This window comes from Hemiscyllium ocellatum, chromosome 40, assembly GCF_020745735.1.
Source record: "Hemiscyllium ocellatum isolate sHemOce1 chromosome 40, sHemOce1.pat.X.cur, whole genome shotgun sequence".
NCBI lineage: Eukaryota > Metazoa > Chordata > Chondrichthyes > Orectolobiformes > Hemiscylliidae > Hemiscyllium > Hemiscyllium ocellatum.
This window is the reverse complement of record NC_083440.1, coordinates 32,619,417-32,643,906: the sequence shown is the minus strand read 5'-3', so window position 1 is coordinate 32,643,906 and position 24,490 is coordinate 32,619,417. Positions and strand designations below refer to the sequence as shown.

The 24,490-nt window shown below is 41.1% G+C and overlaps 1 gene segment (V, D, J or C); it reads right to left on the bottom strand.

The window, feature by feature from the left end:
- Positions 1-7,695: 7,695 nt before the first annotated feature.
- LOC132834556 (Ig heavy chain C region-like) lies at positions 7,696-24,277 on the bottom strand. The segment is given in 6 exon segments: positions 7,696-7,728; positions 7,770-7,945; positions 8,401-8,709; positions 10,668-10,979; positions 14,388-14,693; positions 24,259-24,277. Coding segments are annotated over 6 exon segments (1,155 nt in total).
- Positions 24,278-24,490: the final 213 nt, after the last annotated feature.

Here is a 24,490-nt window from a genome sequence, read left to right as displayed (position 1 = left end):
AATCCAAAGAGATTCGCCTATTTTAAACTAATCGAATTATGACCCCGGCCCCAAAAAGCTCCCCTACTAACCATTCAGTCACTTGCCCTGCCTTATATCACAAGAGTAGGTCAGGTTTGCTGCTTCTGTGATAGTTACATCTGCATATTAATGAAGAAAATTGACTTTATCACTTACCAAATTCCTCACCATCCAAGCTCTTAAGACCATGACTGTCCCACTTTATGTTTGGAAGGTTAAAATTTGTGATTATTACAATCCTATTATTCTTACATATAAATAAGATTTCTCCACATATTTGTTACTCAATTTAACTCTGACTACTGGGGGACTATTACAATTGCATCAAAGTAACCATGACCTTTTTATTTCTGAGTTCCATCCACATAGCTTCACTGGACCATCCCTCAGAAATACCTTGTGTTAGAACAGCAGTAATGTTTCACTACAAGAAAAAATGACTCCAATCTCCTTCTAGCTCTTCCAACTCCTGCCGTAGCTTTGGTGGTGGGAGGGGCTTTGAACATAAATTATTCAATTTACTGGTGATAGTTAGTAGCTGAAAATAAAGATACTATGGGGCACTTGGGTGATGGGAAATAAAAGGTTACATTGTGTGGAAGGTAAATTCTGGATATAAACAAGAATTTTAAAAAACAAACTCCACTCTGTCTGCCCAGGTCTTACCTACACTGCTGTATTTCCAGAGTACTTTCCTTTTATTTTGATGAGTTCAAGTTAACGTAGAACATAGAACATAGAAAAATACAACGCAGTACAGGCTCTTCGGCCTTCGATGTTGCGCCGACCGAAGCCTACCTAACCTACACTAGCTCAATAACCTCCATATGCTTAAGCAATGCCCGCGTAAATGACCATAAAGAGGGAGAGTCCACCACTGCTACTGGCAGAGCATTCCATGAACTCACAACCCGCTGAGTAAAGAATCTATCCCTAACATCTGTCCTATACCAACCTCCACTTAATTTAAAGCTGTTTCCCCTAGTAACAGCTGACTCCATTAGCGGAAAAAGGTTCTCACTGTCAACCCTATCTAAACCCCTAATCATCTTGTACACCTCTATCAAATCTCCCCTAAACCTTCTTTTCTCCAATGAGAACAGCCCCAAGTGCCTCAGCCTTTCCTCATACGATCTTCCTACCATGCCAGGCAACATCCTGGTAAACCTCCTCTGCACTCGTTCCAATGCCTCCACATCCTTCCTATAGTATGGTGAACAAAACTGCACACAATACTCCAGATGAGGCCGCACCAGAGTCTTATACAACTGCAACATGACCTCAGGACTCCGGAACTCAATTCCTCTACCAATAAAGCCCAGTACACCATATACCTTCTTCACAGCACTATTTACCTGGGTGGCAACTTTCAGAGATCTGTGTACATGGACACCAAGATCCCTCTGCTCATCCACACTACCAAGTAGCCTACCATTAGCCCAGTAACCCATCTTCTTGTTACTCCTACCAAAGTGAATGACTTCATACTTAGCTACATTGAACTCCATTTGCCACCTTTCTGCCCAGCTCTGCAACTTATCTTTATCCTGCTGTAACCTGTCACATCCTTCTTCACTGTCCACAACTCCACCAACTTTCGTGTCATCCGCAAACTTGCTCACCCAGCTTTCACGCCTCTCCTCTAGGTCATTTATAAAAATGACAAACAGCAATGGTCCCAAAACAGATCCTTGTGGAACACCGCTAGTAACTGCACTCCAAGATGAACCTTTACCATCAACTACTACCCTCTGTCTCCTTCCAGCCAGCCAATTCCTAATCCAAACCTCTAATGCACCCTCAATGCCATACCTCCGTAGATTTTGCATTAGCCTGCCATGGGATACCTTATCGAACACCTTGCTAAAATCGATATACACCACATCTACTGCTTTACCCTTGGTTACCTTCTCAAAGAACTCAATAAGGTTTGTGAGGCACGACCTGCCCTTCACAAAACCATGCTGACTATCCTTGATCACATTATTCCTATCCAGATGTTCATAAATCCTATCCCTTACAATTCTCTCTAAGACTTTGCCCACAACAGAAGTAAGACTCACTGGCCCATCGTTACTAGGGCTATCCCTACTCCCCTTCTTGAACAAGGGGACCACATTCACTATCCTCCAGTCTTCTGGCACTATTCCCGTAGACAACGACGACATAAAAATCAAGGCCAATGGCTCCGCTATCTCATGCCTTGCTTCCCAGAGGATCCTAGGATAAATGCCATCAGGCCCAGGGAACTTATCTATTTTCATCCTTTCCAGTATTCCCCAGACCTCTTCCCTACATACCTCAAGGCCATCCATTCTAATCACTTGTGACTCAATATTCACATAAGCAACAGTGTCCTGTTCCAGAGTGAATACTGACGAAAAGTATTGATTTAGTGTCTCTCCAATCTCCTCCGTCTCCACGCAAACTTCCCACTACTATCCTTGACTGGACCGATACCTACCTTCGTCATCCTTTTATTCTGTACATACCTATAGAAAGCCTTTGGGTTTTCCCTAATCCTACCAACTAAGGACTTTTCATGTCCCCTTCTCGCAGCTCTTAGCTCTCTTTTTAGATCCTTCCTGGCTACCTTATAACTCTCAATTGCCCCAACTGAACCTTCACGGCTCATCTTTACATAGGCCGCACTCTTCCCTTTGACAAGGGATTCCAATTCCTTATTAAACCACGGCTCCCTCACAAGACCCTTTCCTCCCTGCCTGATTGGTACATACTTATCAAGGACACCCATTAGCTGTTCCTTGAACAATCTCCTCATATCATTTGTGTTCTTCCCTTGAAGCCTATTTTTCTAATCCACGCATCCTAAGTCATGCCTCACCGCATCATAATTTCCCCCTCCCTCTTAAGGACCCGGAAAACACGATCAGAGACATCACGTATCCTTGCACCTGGGAGGCAACATACCAATCGTGAGTCTCTATCGCCCCAGCAAAACCGCCTATCTGTGCCCCATACTATTGAGTCCCCAATAACAATCGCTCTACCTTTCTCCACCCTTCCCTTCTGAGTAACGGGGACAGGCTCCGTGCCAGAGGCCTGAACCTCGTTGCTTACACCTGGTAAGTCATTCCCCCACAAGTATCCAAAACGGTATACTTGTTCTTGAGGAGGATGACCGCAGGGTGTCCCTGCACTGTTCCTCCCACTCCCCCTCATTGTCAGCCATCTCTCTATAACTTTCGGAGTAACTTCCCTTAATCTAACCCGCTGTTTTGTACTTCTTAACGGGTGTTTGCTGTTTCAGAATATAGGTTGCTTTATCGTGTACGTTCTCAGAGTTCAGTGTTTGGAGTCCTTGTTGTTTTAACCTGTGCTTGAACATATAGATCCCAATGGCTGAATATTTCAGGGCCTTGTCTGATCAACATCGACCTCTGATTTATTATTATTGAGGGTTGCTGTTCAGTAATATCCCTGTATCAGATAGATCTCAGTCTCATTCCCTGGGATTTGACAGGTGTGGTGTGTCAAATAGATCCCAGGAATTCTGCTCCATGAGATTTTTGTGTGAGAAAATCTCCAGTTCTGAGAATCCGCCCTTGGATTGTGCACGTGTTGTGTCTGACTACTGACTGAGCGTTGACATTTTTGGCTGATGAATGTTTCTTTGGGCGATTTAGGTGGCGATTTATGCATTACTAACCCAGGTTGTCCGAACATTGGGAGTACATGTAGTTTAGACGGTATAGAGTAAACTTTCAAACTCCTTTGCCTGCCTTTTATAGGCTTCTGGTGGAGCAAAGCTCCTAATTTGTATCATTACGTGACCCGAGGCCGTGATCTTGGTGCATAAGAGGAAATGTTCTCTAATCATTCTGCCTCTGGAATGTTCCATCATGCATATCGTGTGAAAGATGTATTTACATTAGTGGGCTGCATGGCAGCGCAACATTAAACTAAATGACTGTATGAAACACAACCAAACAGAACAAGTGAAAGTATTTGGCTGGGACAGGAGTCGGATGTGGGAAAATATATGATTACTGACTGGCCTTGAAGAAAGAATGAAGCAAACTCAAGTTTAGTGCATATTCATTCGAGATTTATTAACCATTTCAGAAAGCATTTTTATCCAAAAAGTTGATGTAAAAGCTAACAGAAGTGAATATAATGGCTGGTCGCCACATTGAGACGAGAACACATGCGCTGTGAGGTGGGAATTTTCTGTACATCAGTAACAGTCACAAGAAAGGGAATACAAAGGCTCATCAGAAAGGGTAGGCAACCATTCTGAGTAAGGAACAAATAAAAACAAAACAAATGGGCTTCAAACAACAGGGAAACTACAAATTCTTCCAACCACAACCATCTCAAAGATATCAAAGTAAAAACGAAAATCCATCAATAATTGTCAGTTACACACTGATAAACTGAAGTGATCTCACTGTTAGAGTCAGCAACAGGACAGATTGCAGATTGGGAATTCAGAGACCTTGATAAGCAGATCAGGAAAATCAAGGGGATCCACAATTCATTCACTTAACCTGGAAAAGAGAGATAAAGCAATGACGCAGATATTTATGATCAGGGACTTTCAGATTTAATGTTTATACAATGGTACACTTAGAGATTTCACAAAACATATTGGGCTGCTTGGCCTGAGAAAGATGTGATTATTCTCACCTTCACCAGTGTGACGGCAGCGCTGTAGAAAATACTCAGGAAGAACAAGGTGATGAACGTGGAAGCAGTTGTCCAGATGTTGCTGTTATCATCGTCATAGTCTTCAATCCAAGTGCGATCTATTGAATCTATGAATATAAAGCCGAGAGAACGCATTTAGATCATTTATTGATCCAGATCGATCTATGTGCATCCAAGTCATGTAATTAGAGACCATTACATCTTCATAAAGCAGTCAGGTATTTCTCAAGTGTGACTCTTATCTCTATCCATCAGTGCATTATTGACTCTCAGCAAGAAATTACAAATACTAACTGCACATGTTCTTTCTTCATTGTCCACGTCAGAACGTTTTAAATTATTTTTCTTTTAATCTATCAGTTAAGGATATTATTATTTGAGGAATGCTTATTACAAATGATTATTTTAATTATATCATTATATTTTAAATATAGGCTGTGACAGCACTTCAGTTGAAAATTGTGGTCATCACTGAATAAAAGTTCAAATGTGATTCTCACCTTTATGTATTGGTGACCAATTGCTTGGCAAATCGTGAATATAAGTGACATCACAGTCAGGGCATTGCTTCATATTTTTGTTTGTAGGATCTGTATATTTAGGAGTAAGTTTTTGTACATGTGTCCCTTAATATATTTGACCTATTGCTTGGTGTGTTTGGTTTCCCTTTAATGTGTATGTGGTTATGAGAGTCTCTTCCTTCCCTCTTGCCCATGTTGGAGTCTGTGCATGAATAAACATATTCCTGTTCCTTTACTGCTGGTGTGCTCATGTGTTTGTGCACCGAAATTTTGGTCTTTTCACATTGTGTCAGCATCATCATGCTAATATGCCATTTTGTTGCTGCCTATGCTTATCTTGTAATGTCTTTGTGAGTGCTCACTTTCATTAGTGCTATCTAAAATGTGTGCTTCTGTGTCTGTTTCAGTTCCTACCTAAACTAGGTTATTTTCATGTTTATGCTTAATAAATGTTAGCATGCAATGTTATGTTTTGATGGATGTTTATATTTATATGGTGATGTTTGCTTGTGTGGCAATCTTTCCCAAACCATCTCCTGAGAAGCTTGTTTGTGTTACTGTGTGTGGATGCTTGCTGATGCTTGTGCCCATTATCCTTATTTAATAAACGCCCCTCTATTTGTTGATCTATGCACTTGTGTGTCTGCATGTGAGACTCTGAATTTGTGTGTACGTGTGACATTGTATACATGCTGATCAATGTGGTTTAAAAATAACTAATTAAGCTGCCTCTGTCATCGTATGTTTGTGATTCTGAAAATGGGAAAATAATGATATTAATATTTATTTCTGTGCACTTACGTGCCTGTATGAGTTGACATGTGGGAGGACATTTTTCGGAATTTGTATCTGTGTGTTCATGCGTGCATGTCTGTACGCATTGTGCTGTATGAATGTATATGTATTCATGCCCATTTGTGTGTTACCGTGTGTCTATATTTCTCATGGTTATGTGTGAGTACCCCTGTTCATTTGTGCAAACAATTTTCTTTCGGTGTATGTGAGTTTTTGTATGAGCTTAGGTGAGTGTTCAAGTACCACTTGCATGTGTGGCTCTGTGCGAGTATGCATGTGTGACATCTTATCTATATGCATATTTGAGTGTGCACACAAATATGTGTCGTTACGTGAGAGCCCATATATGTGTCATTACAGGTGTATTTGTGATCATCTTTCTGTATCTGTTCTTATACCAGACTGCAATTTTTATTATTCTAATTTATTGTTCTAATTTCAATGGATTGCCCATAATTAGATTTGACCTTGATGTTGTAGGAAACATTTCCCATCGTTGTGGAGAGATAAGCGTTTTATGAGCAACTCTTCTGTTGAAGTGATACAATTTCTGTCTCTGAGAGAAAAGGCATGAGTTCAAATCCCCACTGCCCCAGAGATAACATTCCTGAATATGTTGATTAGAAAATGTCTACTTGTGTTCTGTATGTGAAACAAAATGATATCAGGTATTCGAATACCAGAATTGATCCCATGTGCTCCAGAAAACTGAGACAAAACTATCGAATTCAAACCGGGACGATGCAAACACCAGTTTTGGATTATGGGAATCAATGCTAATCATTTGTTAACAGAGCCAAGCGTGTCCAACGTGTTTCAAAGGTATTATTTTGCATGGAAATGTTCAATCTTTGGACAGTAAGCAAGAAGCTGACTGTTCCTGTTACATTACAGAGGACATCTACCATGAAAACTCTGCACAGGGAGCAAGAGGACAGACCTTTCATCGTTCCCCTCCCCTCTGCTCCATGACAACTTATCTGTCGATTCTCTTTGGTGTGAAAGTGAAGATACATTCTGTCAACTCATGCGCTGGCGCAAGATCCCTGGCAGTTCCCCAGAAATAAAGGTTACATTCAAACTGTTCTGCACTCTTTACGATTGTTATGTTCCAATCAAATTTAATTTTAAAGTGTCTTAAATTTACATTTCCAATTGGCGCAATGTGGCAGTTGAAAACTGACATGAATTTTGTAAGAATGTCCAATTAGGAGAATCAAGAACACCAAGTTCAAAACTCGTGCTCTACCCTTGACATAAAATGGACATTGTCAGATTTTGTCACAGAGGGAATTAAGATGGATAAGGGACTTGGCGAAATCCTGCAATGAGTGAGCTTTACTCTGTCTCTGACCCAGGGTGTATCTGAGCAGAGAACATTAACTGCACAAGACACTTGTCCTCGACCAGTTAGTAATCCACTTTAACTACACCGATGCAGTGTAAGTCAGAGTGAGAAACAACTAATTCAGTATTTACCTCACAACTGGAGGGAAAAAAAACTTTATTACTTCTGTTGAATTATTAAATGCAACTTTGAGATTTTTATTGACATGAATTGATAGTGTCCATCAGTGCAAGTGAAATGTTTACGAAACTCGGTTTACCGCTGGATTTATCGACTGTTCTGTTGACGATCTTCAATGGAATCGCTTCATGTCCCACCACACAGGAGTAAGAAGCACCGCTAGCCCACTCCTCCGCTGTAATGGATAACAGGCTGTAGATGAAGAATGAGGTGTTGTCACTCTCCGCCATCACCTCGGTGTTCTTGTAGTTACTGGGATTCACCTGCTTGTCATTGTTTGTCCACTTGACGAAGATCTCTCGGGGGGAGAAACCTCTCACTAAACAGGTGAGGGAGAGAAACCTCTGAGCGGAGATTTCTTCTGTTGGTGACAGGAGGACCGACACTGATGGCTCCAGCGGATTAATCACTGCAGAATATTTGAGACAAATATAAATCAACCAAAAACATCCTGAACCAATATCACAATTACACTAAATATTAAAATATGCCATTTTAAATTTGGGATTTATTCACTTTCATTTTCTAAAGGAGTAGTATGGTACACATTCTGTTCAGTAAAAAAAGTAAAGTTTAATGTGAAAGTTGCCTCCATGTTTCCAGCCCACAACAAGGGCATTCTGTCCAACTGTCATTGCTGATGGTGACATCACAACCCAGGTTTCTTCCCACCTTATCTGACTTAATCAGAATACAATATCCTTTGGTCCATCTTTTTCTTAATCAGCTACTTAGCTATCCTGCCTTCAGATGCATCATTAATGCTCCCAACGGTGTTTGTTCATTACCAGTCAAAGCCTGCCATTGATGTAACTGGATCTGGATTCCACATGTGATGCTTTGTGTTTTAATCTCACCGCTCACCGTTCTCCTTGTGGATGGAGTCTCTCAGCGGAGTCGGTAGATTCTGATGGTACACCACACATTCAAAAGTAACGCCACTCAGCCAGGCTTCAGTAGAAATGGCTAATTTGCTGATCACGCTGTCGGGATTCTGTCCAGGCTGGTCAGCAATCTCTGATTTCAGAGGCTTCTTTTCTTGTTTCCAGGTCACGTTGACTCCAGAAGGAAGATTGGACACAACGCAGGTTAACGTCACCATCGCCTCCAGTAAGACTTGTTCTACTGGCGGTAGGAGGATTTTAACGGTGTTAGGGTGACACTCGGTATCTTCTATGAAACAAAAATCAAAGTCAATGAAAAATGCCCCTTTATGATACAAACACCCAATCTTCAGATTACTTCTTCACAGGGTGAAGACACCACCTTCAAAAAGGCAACTCCAACTATTGCTGAAATGATGCTTACTATTGTTGATGTATTTTGATTTGTGAAAGCATTTGTGATTACCTATGACATACCCTGTGTAATTATTCCTAAAGAACACTGACTTTGTAACAAGTGAAATCTGTGAAAAAAGGTAAAATCATCGAAGACACCATTATGTAACCCATGGAATTACCATTCTTTCAGAGTTTGTCTCTCACTTAAGACGATCTATTGATACTTGTGACAAGAGTAATCTGAATATAATGAGTTCAATTCCATGTTCATAACCCTTAGGTGCAAGTGCTGCTGGTCACGCTGACGGCCAAATCACATCCCAAATTTCGGACAAATTATAATAAATAATAATTATTCTCTTTGCAGTGATCTAAAGTGTTACAGGAGCGGGGAATATCCATGGAAATTCTGTTCATTATATTTAACGTGATCAAAAATACTTTGCGTTATTGGTGTGATGTCATTCTCTAATTTATGTCATTGTTCCTCGTGGGCTGACTTTGGAGTAGATCTGAAAACAAGACACTGAGTACAGCATGGGATATCAAGAAGGACACCCATCTCCTTACGTCTTTCCCTCCATTCATTTATTTCATGACTGGTCTGTACTTTTACTTTATTTACCAAGCTGCATTTTTTAAATTTCTTCACCGAGCAGGGGAGAGAAAAAAACAAACAAAAGCGTCTTAAATTAATCTACAAACGTGATGGAAATGTACACTAATTTTATAGACATCCACTACCCACTGTGTAAACATCACCACCCTAAACCAGGCTAAATCAGCCTGTCTCGAGTTCCTCGTTCATTCATCCCTATTGTAGCATTCTTACCAGAATTTATTCTCCTGCCTCATCTACTACTTACAGAGAGCATCTTAAAGAAGCTCAGTGAGATCACGTTTATCCCAGTTCATCAAATGTGATACCCACTTGGTCTGTGGTCTGATCCCATAAATGAAGTTAAAGAGCTCAGTACCAGATAAAAATCCATGTACAATGTCCAAGGCCAACAGGTCATTCCTGAGCAGGGAATGAAGCATTGACCGCATTCGGATTTATTTTCAAGTAAGGGTCACTGCATATTTTAACCACGTCATTTTGAGACCACAACATCATAAGATAGAGGATCAGAATAAGGCTGTTTTTCCAATCCAGAGTTTAGATCAGAATGCTGCTGAAAAAGCAAAACAGGTCAGGCAGCATCCGTCGAGCAGGAAAATCGACGTTTTGGGCTAAAGTCATTCTACTGTCTTCTCCCCACAATAAACAATAGCTGAACTATCTCTGGCTTGAATATACACAATGGCCTAGTCTCCACAGCCCTCTGCAGCAACAAGTTCCACAGATTCATCACTCTCTGGCTGAAGAAATTCCTCCCCATCTCAGTTCTAAATGGTGCCCTTTTGACCCTGAGACTGTGCCCTTGGGTCCTAGTCTCGCCTACCAGTCAAAACATCTATTCCACGTTCACTCGACCTCAGTCTCTCAGTATTTTCTATGTTTCAATTAGATATCTCTCCAATATCCCCCCTCCACCCCCAAACTTATCCTTGAAGCCACTACCAGGCAAGGATTCAGCCTCTCCCAGCAAGGTCAGGCAACAAACTATTTAACAAAGCTTACTGTCTATATATCTATCTTCAACAGAAAGGAAACATGCTTTTCTGACTTGCCAAAATGTTCAATTATGAGCAATGCTAATGTAACACTCAAACTGAAATGAGATACGTGATATGTTGGGAAATGAGAAGCTGTACCTTGCTGTTTACTACGCCTGATAAATTAGTGTGTTTGATTCACATCAGAGTTCAGAGTGATTTGTAGCTCTCTCAGTATGTGTCTCTTACCCTGGAGTGCAGTGATGTTTATACTTTGAATGTTGTCTTCATGAGTGACCTGGCAGGTATAGACTGCGCTGTTGTACCATTCACCATAAGGGACCTTCAGCCGACTCGTCACCGAGAAGTTCCCGTTCGCCTCACACACGGGAGATGTGAAGAAGCCAGAATCCAAGAGTCGGCCATTTTTCAACCAACTCACGGAGATTGACTTCGGATGGAAATCGATGATTGAACAGACAATGGTTGCAAACTTGCTGCTTGCGATTTCTTCACTGGAGCTCACAGTTAGGAGAAGAGTTGGTGGGAGAGGACCTGTACCTTTAGGAAACACATCGCATAAATTATCTGATGAATTTCGTAACAAATACAATCAGTTCTCATATATCAAGGTTTCTTGTGGTAAATGGATACAAGAATCATAATTGTGCAGAGTGCTGGAGAAGCAGGGATCCACACAGAAAGATCATCAGGACAATGTGAAAGGCTAAAATTATAGGACACAGCAAGGGAGTCAAGGAGGCATAGAAACAATAGGCTGGTAACATCAGAAGGGAGATAGCAACGTTGGATGGTATTCGTTTTAATGACAGAGTCTAATGAACAAGGCAGATGAAATATCGCCATAAATGAGGAAATGTTGTGGTTGCTATCACGGAGACATATTGAGAGCCGGGCAAGAGTGGCTATTCAATATTCCAGGATTTAGTGCCTTCTGGCGAGACAGGGAAAGATGGAAAACAATGGGGGCGGGGGTTTACGGCACAGAATGTTGCTTCTGTCACAATTCTGACAAGAGCATTTTAGGCTGTAAAGAGAAATGAAATCATGGATACCTCCTCGAACAAAGGCAAATGGACAGTACTTCTAAACCAAAATACAGCAAACATAACTACTGGGAGAGCAAGATAGACCACGAAAGACCAAGTGCAAATATATGGGCAAATTTCAGAGAAATGTTAATTAAATAGGGGAATGAGCAAAGAGGTTTTTAACTTCCTCAGCATAGGCTTGGATATTCATTGTGTCAAAAGTTTAGAGGGAGCACAATTCTGAAAATGCCCCCAGGAGAATATTTTAACAAAGTATGTGTTAATACAGAGAATTTTAATCCAGACCTTGCAAGAAAGGGGTGAACCTGAACTTAACTTTTGGAAATGAAGTCGACCCAGTGGGTAAAACATCAATGGTGGTGCACTTTGCAGACAGTGATCGTAAATCAGTTGGATTTCAGATTGTACTGCAAAGGAATAGAAATTGGCCCAAAGTTCTGAAAAGGGGAAGGACAATTTTAGTAAGATCAGGTAATGACTTAACCAGAGTGGACTGGAAGCTGACACTTATTGTTAAATCTGAGTCAGAGCAGTGTGACACATTTAAGAAAGAGATAGGAAAATCACAGGGAGGACATTTCCCAGGAAGCCACTGAATGGGACCAAGAATGCAGCGGGCTCTGGACACCAAAGGGCATGGAGGGTGAGATAAAGAGAAACAAGGGAGGCTTCCAGTCTATCCTGAAATCTCAAAACAATGGAAATTAGTATGGAGTACAGAACGTGCAAAGGGGAGTTTGAAAGACAAAGGAATTAGAAGAGCAAAAGGGACCATGAGAAAATAATGGCAGTCAAAATAAAGGAAAATATTTTTAAAAGTTACAGGCTCATTCGTAGTAAAAGAATTATTCGGGAAACAGTAATGCCCATTAAGTGTTATTATTGGAGTGGAGTCGGAGGATTAGGTTGTGTCAGTGTTCACTAGTAAGACGGATAATGTGGGAACAGAAATCATGGAGGGGTGTTGTGATGTACTTTCAGAAATTAGGACACATGATGTAATGTTCTGTGTTGTCTTGCTAAATGAAAAGTGGTTATATTTCCAGGGCAGATGAAAAGTATACCAAGCAGTTTAGCGATGCAAAGGATGAAATGGTTGGGTCGCTGACAATAATTTAGAATTACTGTCTGGCCACAGCAGTTGTGCCAAGTGAGTGTAGATCAGCCAACATTGCACTGTTACGCAGGACAAAGGAAGGGATAAATAATGAGAACACAGATCTGTCAAGCTAGTCACAGTGGTAGGGAAACTATTGAAAAGTGAAATTAGTCTTCATTTGGAAGATAAATCAACAATTTTCAGCACGGTTTTATTGAGAGAAAGTCATGTGTAACAATTTGATAGTAGTTTTCAGAGAGATAACTCGATGTCCAGATGACATCGCGGCACGGGGCAGCACGGTGGCTCAGTGATTAGCACTGCTGCCTTACAGCACCAGGGTCCCAGGTTCAATTCCAGCCTCGGGTGACTGTCTGTGTGGAGTTTGCACATTCTCCCCGTGTCTGCATGGGTTTCCTCTGGGTGCTTTGGTTTCCTCCCACAGTCCAAAGATGTGCAGGCCAGGTGAATTGGCCGTGTTAAATTGTCCATAGTGTTAGGTGTGTTAGTCAGAGGGGAGTGGGTCTGGGTGGGTTACTCTTCGGAGGATCGGTGTGGACTTGTTGGGCTGAAGGGCCTGTTTCCACACTGTAGGGAATCTTAAAAAAAATGATAGCAATAATCAGAGCCAATGGGATCCGAGTTAATTTGACAGATTGGATCTAGAACTGGCTGAGTGATGGGAGCAGGGGATAATAGTCATCGGGTGTCTGCGTGACTGGAAATCTATGTCTCCTGGTGTTCTGTAGGGATTGGTGTTGATTTCCTTGCTATTTCTCTTACATACCAATGATTGAGACTCAGATTTAGGAGGATTAACCAGTGAATTCACAGATGAAATGAAAACTGTAATGTTGGTATGTAATGAGCATTATGGCTTTAGATTGCAAGAGGATATAAAAGGGTTGGTTGTATGTGAAGAGAAGTTGCAATTGGAAATTATTCTAGATAAATGTAAGTTGATGTAATTCGGCAGAAGAATCTGTGAGGTATGACATTTTGAATGGTGGAACCCTAGAAAGGCCTGAGGATCTTTGGTGCATGTACCCACCGATCCCCTATAGGATTGTGTCGTCTGGATAAAGAAACTAAGAAGGTGGGAGGATATTTGTTTTTATTAGCCTCGACATTAACAATGAAGAATTGGGGGATGATACTGGAACTTAATAGAACACTGGTTAGGCCATACTGAAGCGTTGTGTGCACGTTATCGAAGAAATGTGATTACACTGAAGGCAGTATTGATTAGATTTGCCAGGATGTTGCCTGGGTTGGAGGGCTTTAGTTATGAAACTAGATGAGATAGACAGGGGTTTTCCTTGGAGCAGAGGAGAATTAGGGAGAAGATTATCATGATGTCCAGAATTATTTTAGGCATAGACTGGTTAAACTGGATCAAACCTTTCCCCTTGATGGAGAGATCAATGCCTCAGGGGCACAGGGTGAAGGTAAGGCCAGGAGGTTCCAAGTGGATCTCAGGGGAAAACAAAATCAAACAGAGGGTGGTGTTAGCCTGGAGCTCAGCACCTATAAGTCATGTAGAAACTGAGCCCCTCATAATAAGTATGAAGTATTGAGATGCATCCTTGCAAGGGCAAGTCACACAAGGCAATGGATCATGTGCTGGCACATGAGACTGGAATAGTTAGGTGGCTGTTATTGATAGGCGTAAACTGGATGGATCAAAGGGCCTTTTTCCTGTGCTGTATAAGGTGATTCTGTGAAAATGGTTATAAATAATGCCTTATTCATATTAATCCCAGATGCACTGTTTATCTCAGTTCCCACAATACGTACCTAGACATGGCATTTCTTTGCTCTTGTGTGACCCGCTGTGTTCAACCTCACAGTAGATTTTGCTGGGGCAATCTACCGCTGACCCGGGCAGGGTTAACTGGCTGCTCAGGGTGTAGGTTCCCTTCTTGTTTCTCACTGATGGGTACGTCTTCAATCCATCCGTGATTAGCTCCACGCCTTTCTTCCAGGTTACCTTAGTGACGTCAGGGGAATAGTCCATCACCAAACAACCAAAGATTGTAGAATCGGTGTTGTGCTCCTCACAGGAGGAGACCAGGCCATACAGCGTGGAGGCAGATGGTGTCTCTACAATAGAATGACCAATTGATCATGTTAGTTTCTGTTAATTTGACCTTATCAGTTACTCAAATGTATCCTCAGCTGTAACCGTTTGCCAGTATGCTCCCGCTGAAGTCTACAGCATAACTGGAGTTTATTTTTGTTTCCTACCAGTTGCTGATCATGATCAGTGTGGGCGGCACGGTGGCACAGTGGTTAGCACTGCTGCCTCACAGCGTCAGAGACACGAGTTCAATTCCCACCTCAGGTGACAGACTGTGTGGAGTTTGCACGTCCTACCGGTGTCTGCGTGGGTTTCCTCCGGGTGCTCCGGTTTCCTCCCACAGTCACAAAGATGTGCGGGTTAGGTGAATTGGCCATGCTAAATTGCCCGTAGTGTTCGGTAAGGGGTAAATGTAGGGGTACGGATGGGTTGCGCTTCGGCGGGTCGGTGTGGACTTGTTGGGCCGAAGGGCCTGTTTCCACACTGTAAGTAATCTAATCTAATCATTGGTTCCCTCTTTAGAAACATGCCCTCGACCTTGACCATTGCCATATCATTTAGGAAGAAGAACATCCTGATCCCACCAAGGAAATGCAGATTCATCGAAATTCTACAGTGTGTGCAAACAGGCCATTTGGCCCAACAAGTCCAAACCCACCTTCTGAAAAGAAGCACATCCAGACCCATTCCCCTACCCTATTATGCTACAGTTAACCCTGACTAATGCACCGAAACTCCCAAACACTGAACACAACATTTGCAATTCCCCCAGCTTGTACAGATTTGGACTGTGGGAGAAAATGCACACAGATATGGGGAGAAAGTGCCAACTCCACAAAGACAGTCACCCGAGGCTGGAATGGAACCCGAGTCCCTAGCACTGTGAGGCAGCAGCGCTAACCACAGAACCAGCGTGCCGGTCCACTAGCTACCGTGCTGCTGGAAATACCCAACAGCTGGCAGTACCCCCGGAGAGAAATCAGAATGAATCATAGAACATAGAACAGTACAGCGCAGTACAGGCCCTTCGGCCCACGATGTTGCGCTGCCCTGACATACTCATATGAAGCCCATCCCACCTACACTATTCCATGTACATCCATATGCCTGTCCAATGACAACTTAAATGTACTTAAACTTGGCGAATCTACGACCATTGCAGGCAAAGCATTCCATACCTTTACTACTAAATGAGTAAGGAAACTACCTCTGCCATCTGTCTTATACCTATCTCCCCTCACTTTAAAGTTGTGTCCCCTCGTGTTTGCCGTCCCCATACTTGGAAATCAGGTCCAGTGAGCCTTCCTCACTTATCAATGCAAGGCAGAATGTTCTCTCTGGGAGGAAGGTCACTGCAGCAGCAGCAGCAGCAGCACAGGCAGGAGCTGAGCACTGGGACGGGGAGGACGGCTGTCACGGCTGAACTCAGGCCAATTGTCTGGAAGTTGAAACATCTCATTTACAATGATCTGAATTCTGGAGGCCTCTGAAAAATGGAGGACCATTAAGTTTCAGAGACTTTGGAGTGTTACAGCTGAGTATTTACGTAAATATGATTTGAGAAATGAACAAATAATCTTTAACTTTAATAACTATCAGTCTGATACGCAGTTCACCACCAAACCTCATCTCTCAGACTAACCACTGCACTTACTTTGCCTAGACCTAAATTTCCACTCACATTGACAAACCCTACCCTGCTATACACCCATTCATGCCCACAACACACAACTCCTATCACACAAAACACATCCAAGGCAATCCATATTGGTAGTGTAGATGAGCAGAGAGATCTCGGTGCCCATGTACGTAGATCCCTAAAAGTTGCCAGCTAGTTTGATAGAGTTGTTAAGAAGGCATACTTTGTGCTGGCTTTCATCGATAGAGGGACTGAGTTTCAGAAACATGAGGTTAGGTTGCAGCTATACAAAACTCTGGTGTGGCTGCACTTGGAGTATTGTGTACTGTTCTGGTCACCACATTATAGAGAGAATGTGGAAGCTTTGGAAGAGTTCAAAGGAGGTTTACCAGGATGTTGTTTGGTATGGCGGGAAGGTTTAATAAGGAAAGGATGAGGGTCTTGAGGCTGTTTTTGTTTGAGAGAAGAAGGTTGAGAGGTGACTTAATTGAGACATAAAAGATAAACAGAGGGTGGACAGTGAAAGTCTTTTTCCTTGAATAGTGATGGCTAGCAGGAGAGGACATAGATGACAGATGTCAGAGGTTGTTTCTTTACTCAGAGAGTAGTAGGGCCATGGAACGCACTGCCCGCAACAATAGTACACTCGCCAACTTTAAGGGCATTTAAAAGGTCATTGGATAAACATAAGGATGTAAATGGAATAGTATAGGATCGATAGGCTTCAGATTGGTTCCACAGGTCAGCGCAACATCGAGGGCTGAAGGGCCTGTACTGCACTGTAATGTTCTATATTCTATATTCCAGATGGACATATGATTTCAATTCCTTTCAGTCATTTACACTCCTGCCACCCTGCACCTGGCCCATGGCGAATCTGGCCCTGACTGGACCTGGCACCATCATTTTCACAACCTCTGACAAAAGCCCACTACCCAAGACATGACCTCAGCCCTTGATCACTGACCTCTCATCTTAGCCAAGACAACCTGTGCACATTGCATCCTTGCTCCTTTGGCATCTGTGCTTTACAACCTACCATTTTGCCAGACTCCGAGCTTTGCATTTTGACAACACGTCCACCTGTCACTTCATTCCAGTGACCTTCCACCCCTGAAACATCCTGGCACTCTGCCCACCTCCACACTAACCAGTCTGGCATCCTGCCCACCTCTCCATAAACCAGCCTGGCAAAGACAGACCTCCTGCATTTCAGCTCAAACTACCCCTCACCTACCAAGCACAATTCGACCAAATTATCCTGTGACCATTACCATTTACCTTGATGCCACCTTGCCAGACAGAGTGCACACAAGCTTACCCAGCAGCCAGCCAACCAGCCTACCAGCCCAAAGTCTCCAACATGCCCAATCTAGCCCCTCACTTGCTCACCACCTTCCAACTTTGAGCCTACTCCACCATAAAGTCAGTGAGTCATAAAGTCGTACAGCACAGAAACAGTTCCTTTGGTCCAGCCCATCCATGCTGACCAGAGTTCCCAAATTAAACTCATTCCACTTGCCTGCCTTTGGCCCATATCCATCCAGACCTATCCAGTTCCTGTAGCTGTTCAAATGTCTTCTAAATGTGGGACCGATCTCTGCACTTACCGCTTCCTCTGGCAGTTCATTCCAATGTTTTGGACAGTTACAACATGAAGCCCTAACTCCTGCACTCAGTGCTCTGACCAATGAAGGTACAGGTGCCAAACACCTTCAACATACTAGATACTTGAGACAACGCTTTCAAGAATCTATGAGTCTTGAATCTATGAATTTCTGTGGTGGAGAATTCCAAAAGAATTCATAATTGTTTTGTTGATCAGTAAACAATCAGGTTCAATGTTATCGAGTGTTGGGAAGACTGGTGAGCAGCACGATTAATGATGATCCCATGAATGGAATAGCCTTCTAGAGAGGCTGAGATGCCTTCTTCAGCTTCCATTTTGCTTGCTGACATGTCCCTTCGGCAGCATATTCCAAAATTGTGATCCTTGAGGATAAGGGCACACATGCATGTAAAGCTTTCCTCCAAATCAGACTTCAGCTTGACTCTCAACTATTTCCTGGCCCGTTTCCTCTTCCTCAATCACAGCCATGGGACTCACTTCCTAACAGCGCTGTGAATGTGCTAATACCACACAAACTTCAGCAATTCAAATAGACTGATGACAACTGGTTTCTCAAGGCGATATCAAAAGTCTGACACTTCCACACCTGTCTCGAGATTGAAACAACCACTGGAAGAATTGAAAATTTCTTGAGACACTTGTGTGTCTATGCAAGATGACATGGTTTCCTTTTTTAAAAATCACACAACACTACCTTTCGGAGCGACACTCCACTATCACCTGATAAAGGAGCGTCGCTCCGAAAGCTAGTGTGCTTCCAATTAAACCTGTTGAACTATAACCTGGCGTTGTGTGATTTTTAACTTTGTACACCCCAGTCCCGCACCGGCATCTCCAAATCATGGTTTCTTTTTGTGTGATTTGACTGTGTTTTCACTGAATGAACAGAGCTATTTCTTAATCATATAATAGGAATGAAGCTTCCCTCATTGATAGCAACTGCTGAAAATGTGTTGCTGGAAAAGCGCAGCAGGTCAGACAGCGTGCAAGGAGCAGGCAGCATCCAAGGAGCCCTTCCTGAAGAAGGGCTCATGCCAGAAACGTCGATTCTCCTGCTCCTTGGATGCTGCCTGACCTGCTGCGCTTTTCCAGCAACACATTTTCAGCTCTGATCTCCAGCATCTGCAGTCCTCACTTTCTCCTCATTTTTAGCAAGGCAATCACACATTATATTTCTTTATTCCAGGGAAGTATAGTGTTAAATTAATGAAATATGATGATTGGGATGTTTCACTTGGAAATTGTCAGAGACTTAAAGTTTACTTTCATGAGCAATTAATTCCAGCCTCATTGTGTCACAGTACTCACAGAAATGTCTTTCAGAAATGGTGTCTCCCTTTGTTATGGGCAGTCGAATCAGTAAATCTGGGATAGTTTTTGCTTGTTAAACAAAGGTGTTAAAGAGTTTGAGCCAAAGGGAGACCTGTGGATTGAGCTCACAGATGCACCATGATCTAAGTAAGTGGTGGAACAGCTCGAGGGTCTGAGTGCCCTCCTCTTGTTCCTACCTTCCTATCATTGTGTCATTCATTAAGCTAGCACTGGCCGTGAATACTTTTTATTAAAATATTTCAACAAATTAATTGTTTCACACATGCTTTAAAAAAAAACTTCTGTTGATTATTTGGAACGGGATCATTGACATTCTCTATTTGCGTGATCAAAATAACTTCCACCCAATTACAGCAACCACTGCACTCTGCAGTGTGTTGTTACTTCATAATAGTTTCTTGTGAAACTACAGCTCGAGATCAGGGCGCTCAAATTCAATAATATCTCTGAACATTCGCAATTTGTTCAAATGCATCTTTTTTCTGAAGAACGTGTTTAATCGAACAGAACGTTTTACAATGAAACAACAAACTTTAAATGCTAGAAAACCAAAATAAAGACAGAAACTTCTCAAGAAACTCAGCAGGTCTGGCAGCTCCTGCGAAGAGAAGGCAAAGTTAACCTTTCGCATCCAAAGACCCCTTCTTCACCAAATTGTTTTCATGTTTTTGGCACAAGAGCTCACACCTGTTGAGATAAAAAGTGATTGCGTTGGCTTGACTCCTGTTGGAAACAGAATTCTTAGCAGAGGTACTGGATGGTCTGAGATAGCAATGGAAGACCAACTGAAAAGCTATCACCATCTGCTGCAAGTGTTGGGTTCAGCGGAACCCTCACCGTACCGAACAATCAAATTCAGCTACAGCACTGGTTTAATATAAAGTAAAACAGCCTAATCATAATCTCATCAAATATACTTCGAAAATGATTCATTCTGGATTAGTTATAAATGATATCGTTAGAACAGCAAGTCAAAAGCTGAGATTTCTTTGAGCACTTACTCCATTAACCCCATCTAGTGATGCCCAAAAGCTTGTGAACAAATATTGATCTGGAAAAAGCTGCTAACCACCAAACTCCTGTTTAATATCTAAGAGACGCAAGTCAGGACAGCGATTGAATACATTTCACTAGCCTCTGTGAGTGGAATTCCAACAAACACCAAAACATCACAATCTGCTTTCTTGAACTGAAGTAACCTGATAAGAGGTGGTGTTACATACCTCTCTAACAGGTTGTAACTGAACACAGGCCACCTGGCACAGAATCAGGGACCCTACTATAACTTCACAACAGACCTGAACACAATGAACTCGACACTATCACGGAGAACACAGCTCACCTGTTTTGACATTACATAAACCGTGTTAGTTATTAACACCTTCCCACAAACAGGGATTGTTGCAGAATGTTTGTACAATGAAAGTAACATTTCAACATTTATCCAAGAATACTTTGACAGCAGCTCCAAATTGTTCAAACTCTATGGGAACTACAGACCAATAAAACTAGGAATTGCATTGCCATCAATTCTCTGTCACTAGATTCCAACCTCAAACTCCCTTCCACTTTCCCCTGTGAATGTTGCTGCACCAGACGGCCTACTTAGTTTGAAAAAGATTAAAATGTTTTGAAGTGTAATATGACCGTTGCCAGTGACATTAAACGCTGATAATAGGTTTTCAAATAATAAGATGCAAAAAAAATTCTGATTCTGCATTGTGCCACGAAACATGTCCTGCATAACTGAGGCACAAAGAAAATATGCAGCACATTTCCCTCTGCCTCGCTCAGTCAAATATCTCTTGTTGCCAACAACCAATTTCAAAACTCTTGCTATCTGCATTTTGTTCCTGATATGTTCGTTCTGATTGGAACAACTTAGTCAGGGCTCTCAATTCTGAGGCACCTAATCGAATATTGTATTTCTGGCAGATAAAAGTGGTTTTGAAGCGCGAGATGAAATTGAACTGTCTGAGAATCAGGTATCCGAACTGGGCAATTTACAAATGGTCAGGACCGTTGACAAGTTAGTCAGAGATAGCACTGAAACAAACTGTACAACAGACTTAATCCTAGAGGATACATTGCTCAACTCCTCACGTCAAATATATTCACTGTAATTGAATACTCATCAGAAGAACTAACCAGTGGATTAATGTGAACGAGAATGTGTTCACAATGAACATAAATAACCACTGAGTTACTAAACTTAATAAGTAATTGAATTTAACAAAATTATTGAGGTGGGAAATATCGCCAATTAAAGCACAGATCTGGAGGAAATCGGTTATTCTCTAAATTATTTTTACATATTCTTAAAGTGTTCCTTGAACTGTGGAGATTTTGCATAGAACATAGAACATAGAACAATACAGCACAGAACAATACAGCACTGCATAAAGTCAATACTGCATTCCAGTGTGGAAAGCATTTCTGTTGAAGGAATTAGGGCAAGGTTATTGTTAACTGCTTTTAATGAACTAAAATGTTTAAAAAGGTATGAATTGAAAACATGCTTCTGTCTGGAGTTGCCCACTTTAACAGATGTCTAAGTAAATTGACATAAGTGATTGGCATTTCTGTAAGGCAGCAATGCCAATCACTGAGCCACCATGCTGCCCTGCGAGTTCATGATTGGATTACTTTAATTAATTCGAAATTTGGCCTTGGTCACATAACTCACTATAGCAGTTGTTTCCAGAAGAATGACTCTTCAGTTGATATTTTGTTGTAGAATATAACTATTTATTTAAAATGCACAGATTGGGAACAGCTAGCAGGTTAAATGATTCAGTTCATGTTTTATTTTGATCCTGCAAATCCAGTTTAATCAGGGACATAACAACTAATTAATTCAAGTTATGTGTGAAACTGAGCAAAGCAGTGAAACTGATCTGTTCTTCATAGAATTGAGCAGAATTTCCAAATTGGTCTTTGCCAATGATCTTTTCCAGCCAGAAAAATATGTATGTAGGGTACAGCGGAATTGAAAGGTGTTTCTTGATCAATTATAGCACAGTCATGGCATTTTTGCTCAAGAGCAAGAACTATTAGAACATTAGACTTTTGAAATTCTATTTATATTTCTCTATGACTTGTAAAGTGTTTAAAGACAAACCTTGTGATTTAACTAGATAGTTGAGTTTCGAATTTGGATTGTAAAGCATGGATTAGATTAATCCTTAATTATTTATTTTAAGTAAAAATGGCGCCTGAAGGTATCTGTTTTCCCTTCATTTCTAAAACCTTTGCGATTTGCCTTTCACTTAATAATAGACTTTATGAAATTTTAACTCGCATGCTGATTGCATTGAATGAGCAAAGAGCAGTTCACTGTCACCAACCGTGTTAACATTGCAAAAACAATGTAAAAACCAGAAACGGTTTCCCAAATATAACACATTTAATGTTACACAAGCACAGTCCCTCCTCAACAGATCAACGATCACCAGATCACAATACGGTGTGTTTGCAGCAGAACTAGCTCTGCAAACAATTTCAACAGAACCAAGAACATGATGCAACCTCACACAAAAAAACAAATTGAAGTCTAACAAAGTTGCTCAGAATCAAGCAAAGTAATGATTAAATTGAATAGAAATAACAAGTCATAACAGCAACCTTGTTTGTGAGGGGATTTAACACTTAAAACTGTAACGTTTCTGGCAATAGTTCAATTTATTTCCAACCTGCACACCCTTCCTGATCATGACAATCTTGTGCAGCGCACAGTAGAGTGGGGCTGAAGGCATATATTGATTAATCACTTCATGGTCAAAACAAAATTACTGAATGGACAAATATTACCACGTTATAATTTTAAGTTAGTTTCAATTACGTAATCTGATCAATTCTGCAGTTTCAGATTTTAGTCCCAAATTTTATTTTTAATGAGGCTACACAAAACAAAATTCAGTTAGTTTACAATTAGAACGGAGTTTTTTTAAAGTCAATGCATCAAAAACTCATACTTTTTCATTTCTCACACTTCCGGGTTTCTGCATTAAGTTGTTTTTCAGACCGTTACAAACGGATGTAATGTTTTCAATCAAGCAGAGAAAAATGTGTCATGTAAGTTTAACAAATGCAGAAATGATTCATGAAAAACAAAAGAACTTCACAAATATTGGTAATGAAAAGTAATCCAGAGAGTCAATCTCCTCACCAGAAAGAAAACACCAATTCAGAAAGCATGAAAACACAGATCAATTTCACAAAGTGAATAAGAATCCAATCAACACAATTCAACAGAATCAAGGAAAATAAAATCAGAATCCAATCAACTCAAAACAACAGATTTGAATGAAACATAATCAGAATCCAACCAATTCAATTCAACAGAATCAAATAACACAAATTTCAAAAGCCAATCAACACAATTCAACAAAACCAAGTAAAAACAAAGTCAGAATCCAATCAACTCAATTCAACAGAATCAGGTAAAACAAACTCAGAATCTAATCAACAGAATGCAATATAGCACCGCAAGAAACTTTTATGACAGTTTCTAACCTGCTTGTCATCAACAAAATTAACAAAATAAATGAGATAATATAATCATGGTAAGAACATATATTCAAGAAATGAATAATGATATTTTAGCATATTTTAGTCATGTTTGGTAATATCTTGAACATCTTTGAATTCTTAGGGTTAGTTGTTGATAACAAAACTAACAGTCAGGGTGTCACTGACATTAAATATTATTTATAGCTGACTGATTAAGAGACATTAGGTGTTTCAAGTAACCTAGCCACATAGGATGCCCATCTCATCAAAAAAAAGAGATACACCGAGCAACTGTCTCCATCATCACCATTTTAACTATTTGCTGAGCCTTAACTGAAGTCTATAATCAGTCTGAACAAAAATCAATCCGAACCAAACCAAACTCAGCACAGAACCTGAGTTTCATTTAATTCAGAAATTAGTCACATGAATAGAAAGTTTTTATAAAGTCACCAAGAAAGTTCAAAGTTCTTACCTGAAGTCACTGTCACCATGGTCCCTTGGCCCCAGTAATCAAGATAGTCACAGTGTTACGTTCTCTGGACTGGGTCGCACAATAACTAGCTCTGCATAAAACAATTCAAAAATCTACCATCATTTTAAATTTTCACAACCACAGGCAAAATAAAGTCACGATAAATCTTCATCACATAATTGCGCTAGTGAATTCTGATCATTCTTGATAAATTTTAATACTGTTTTATACT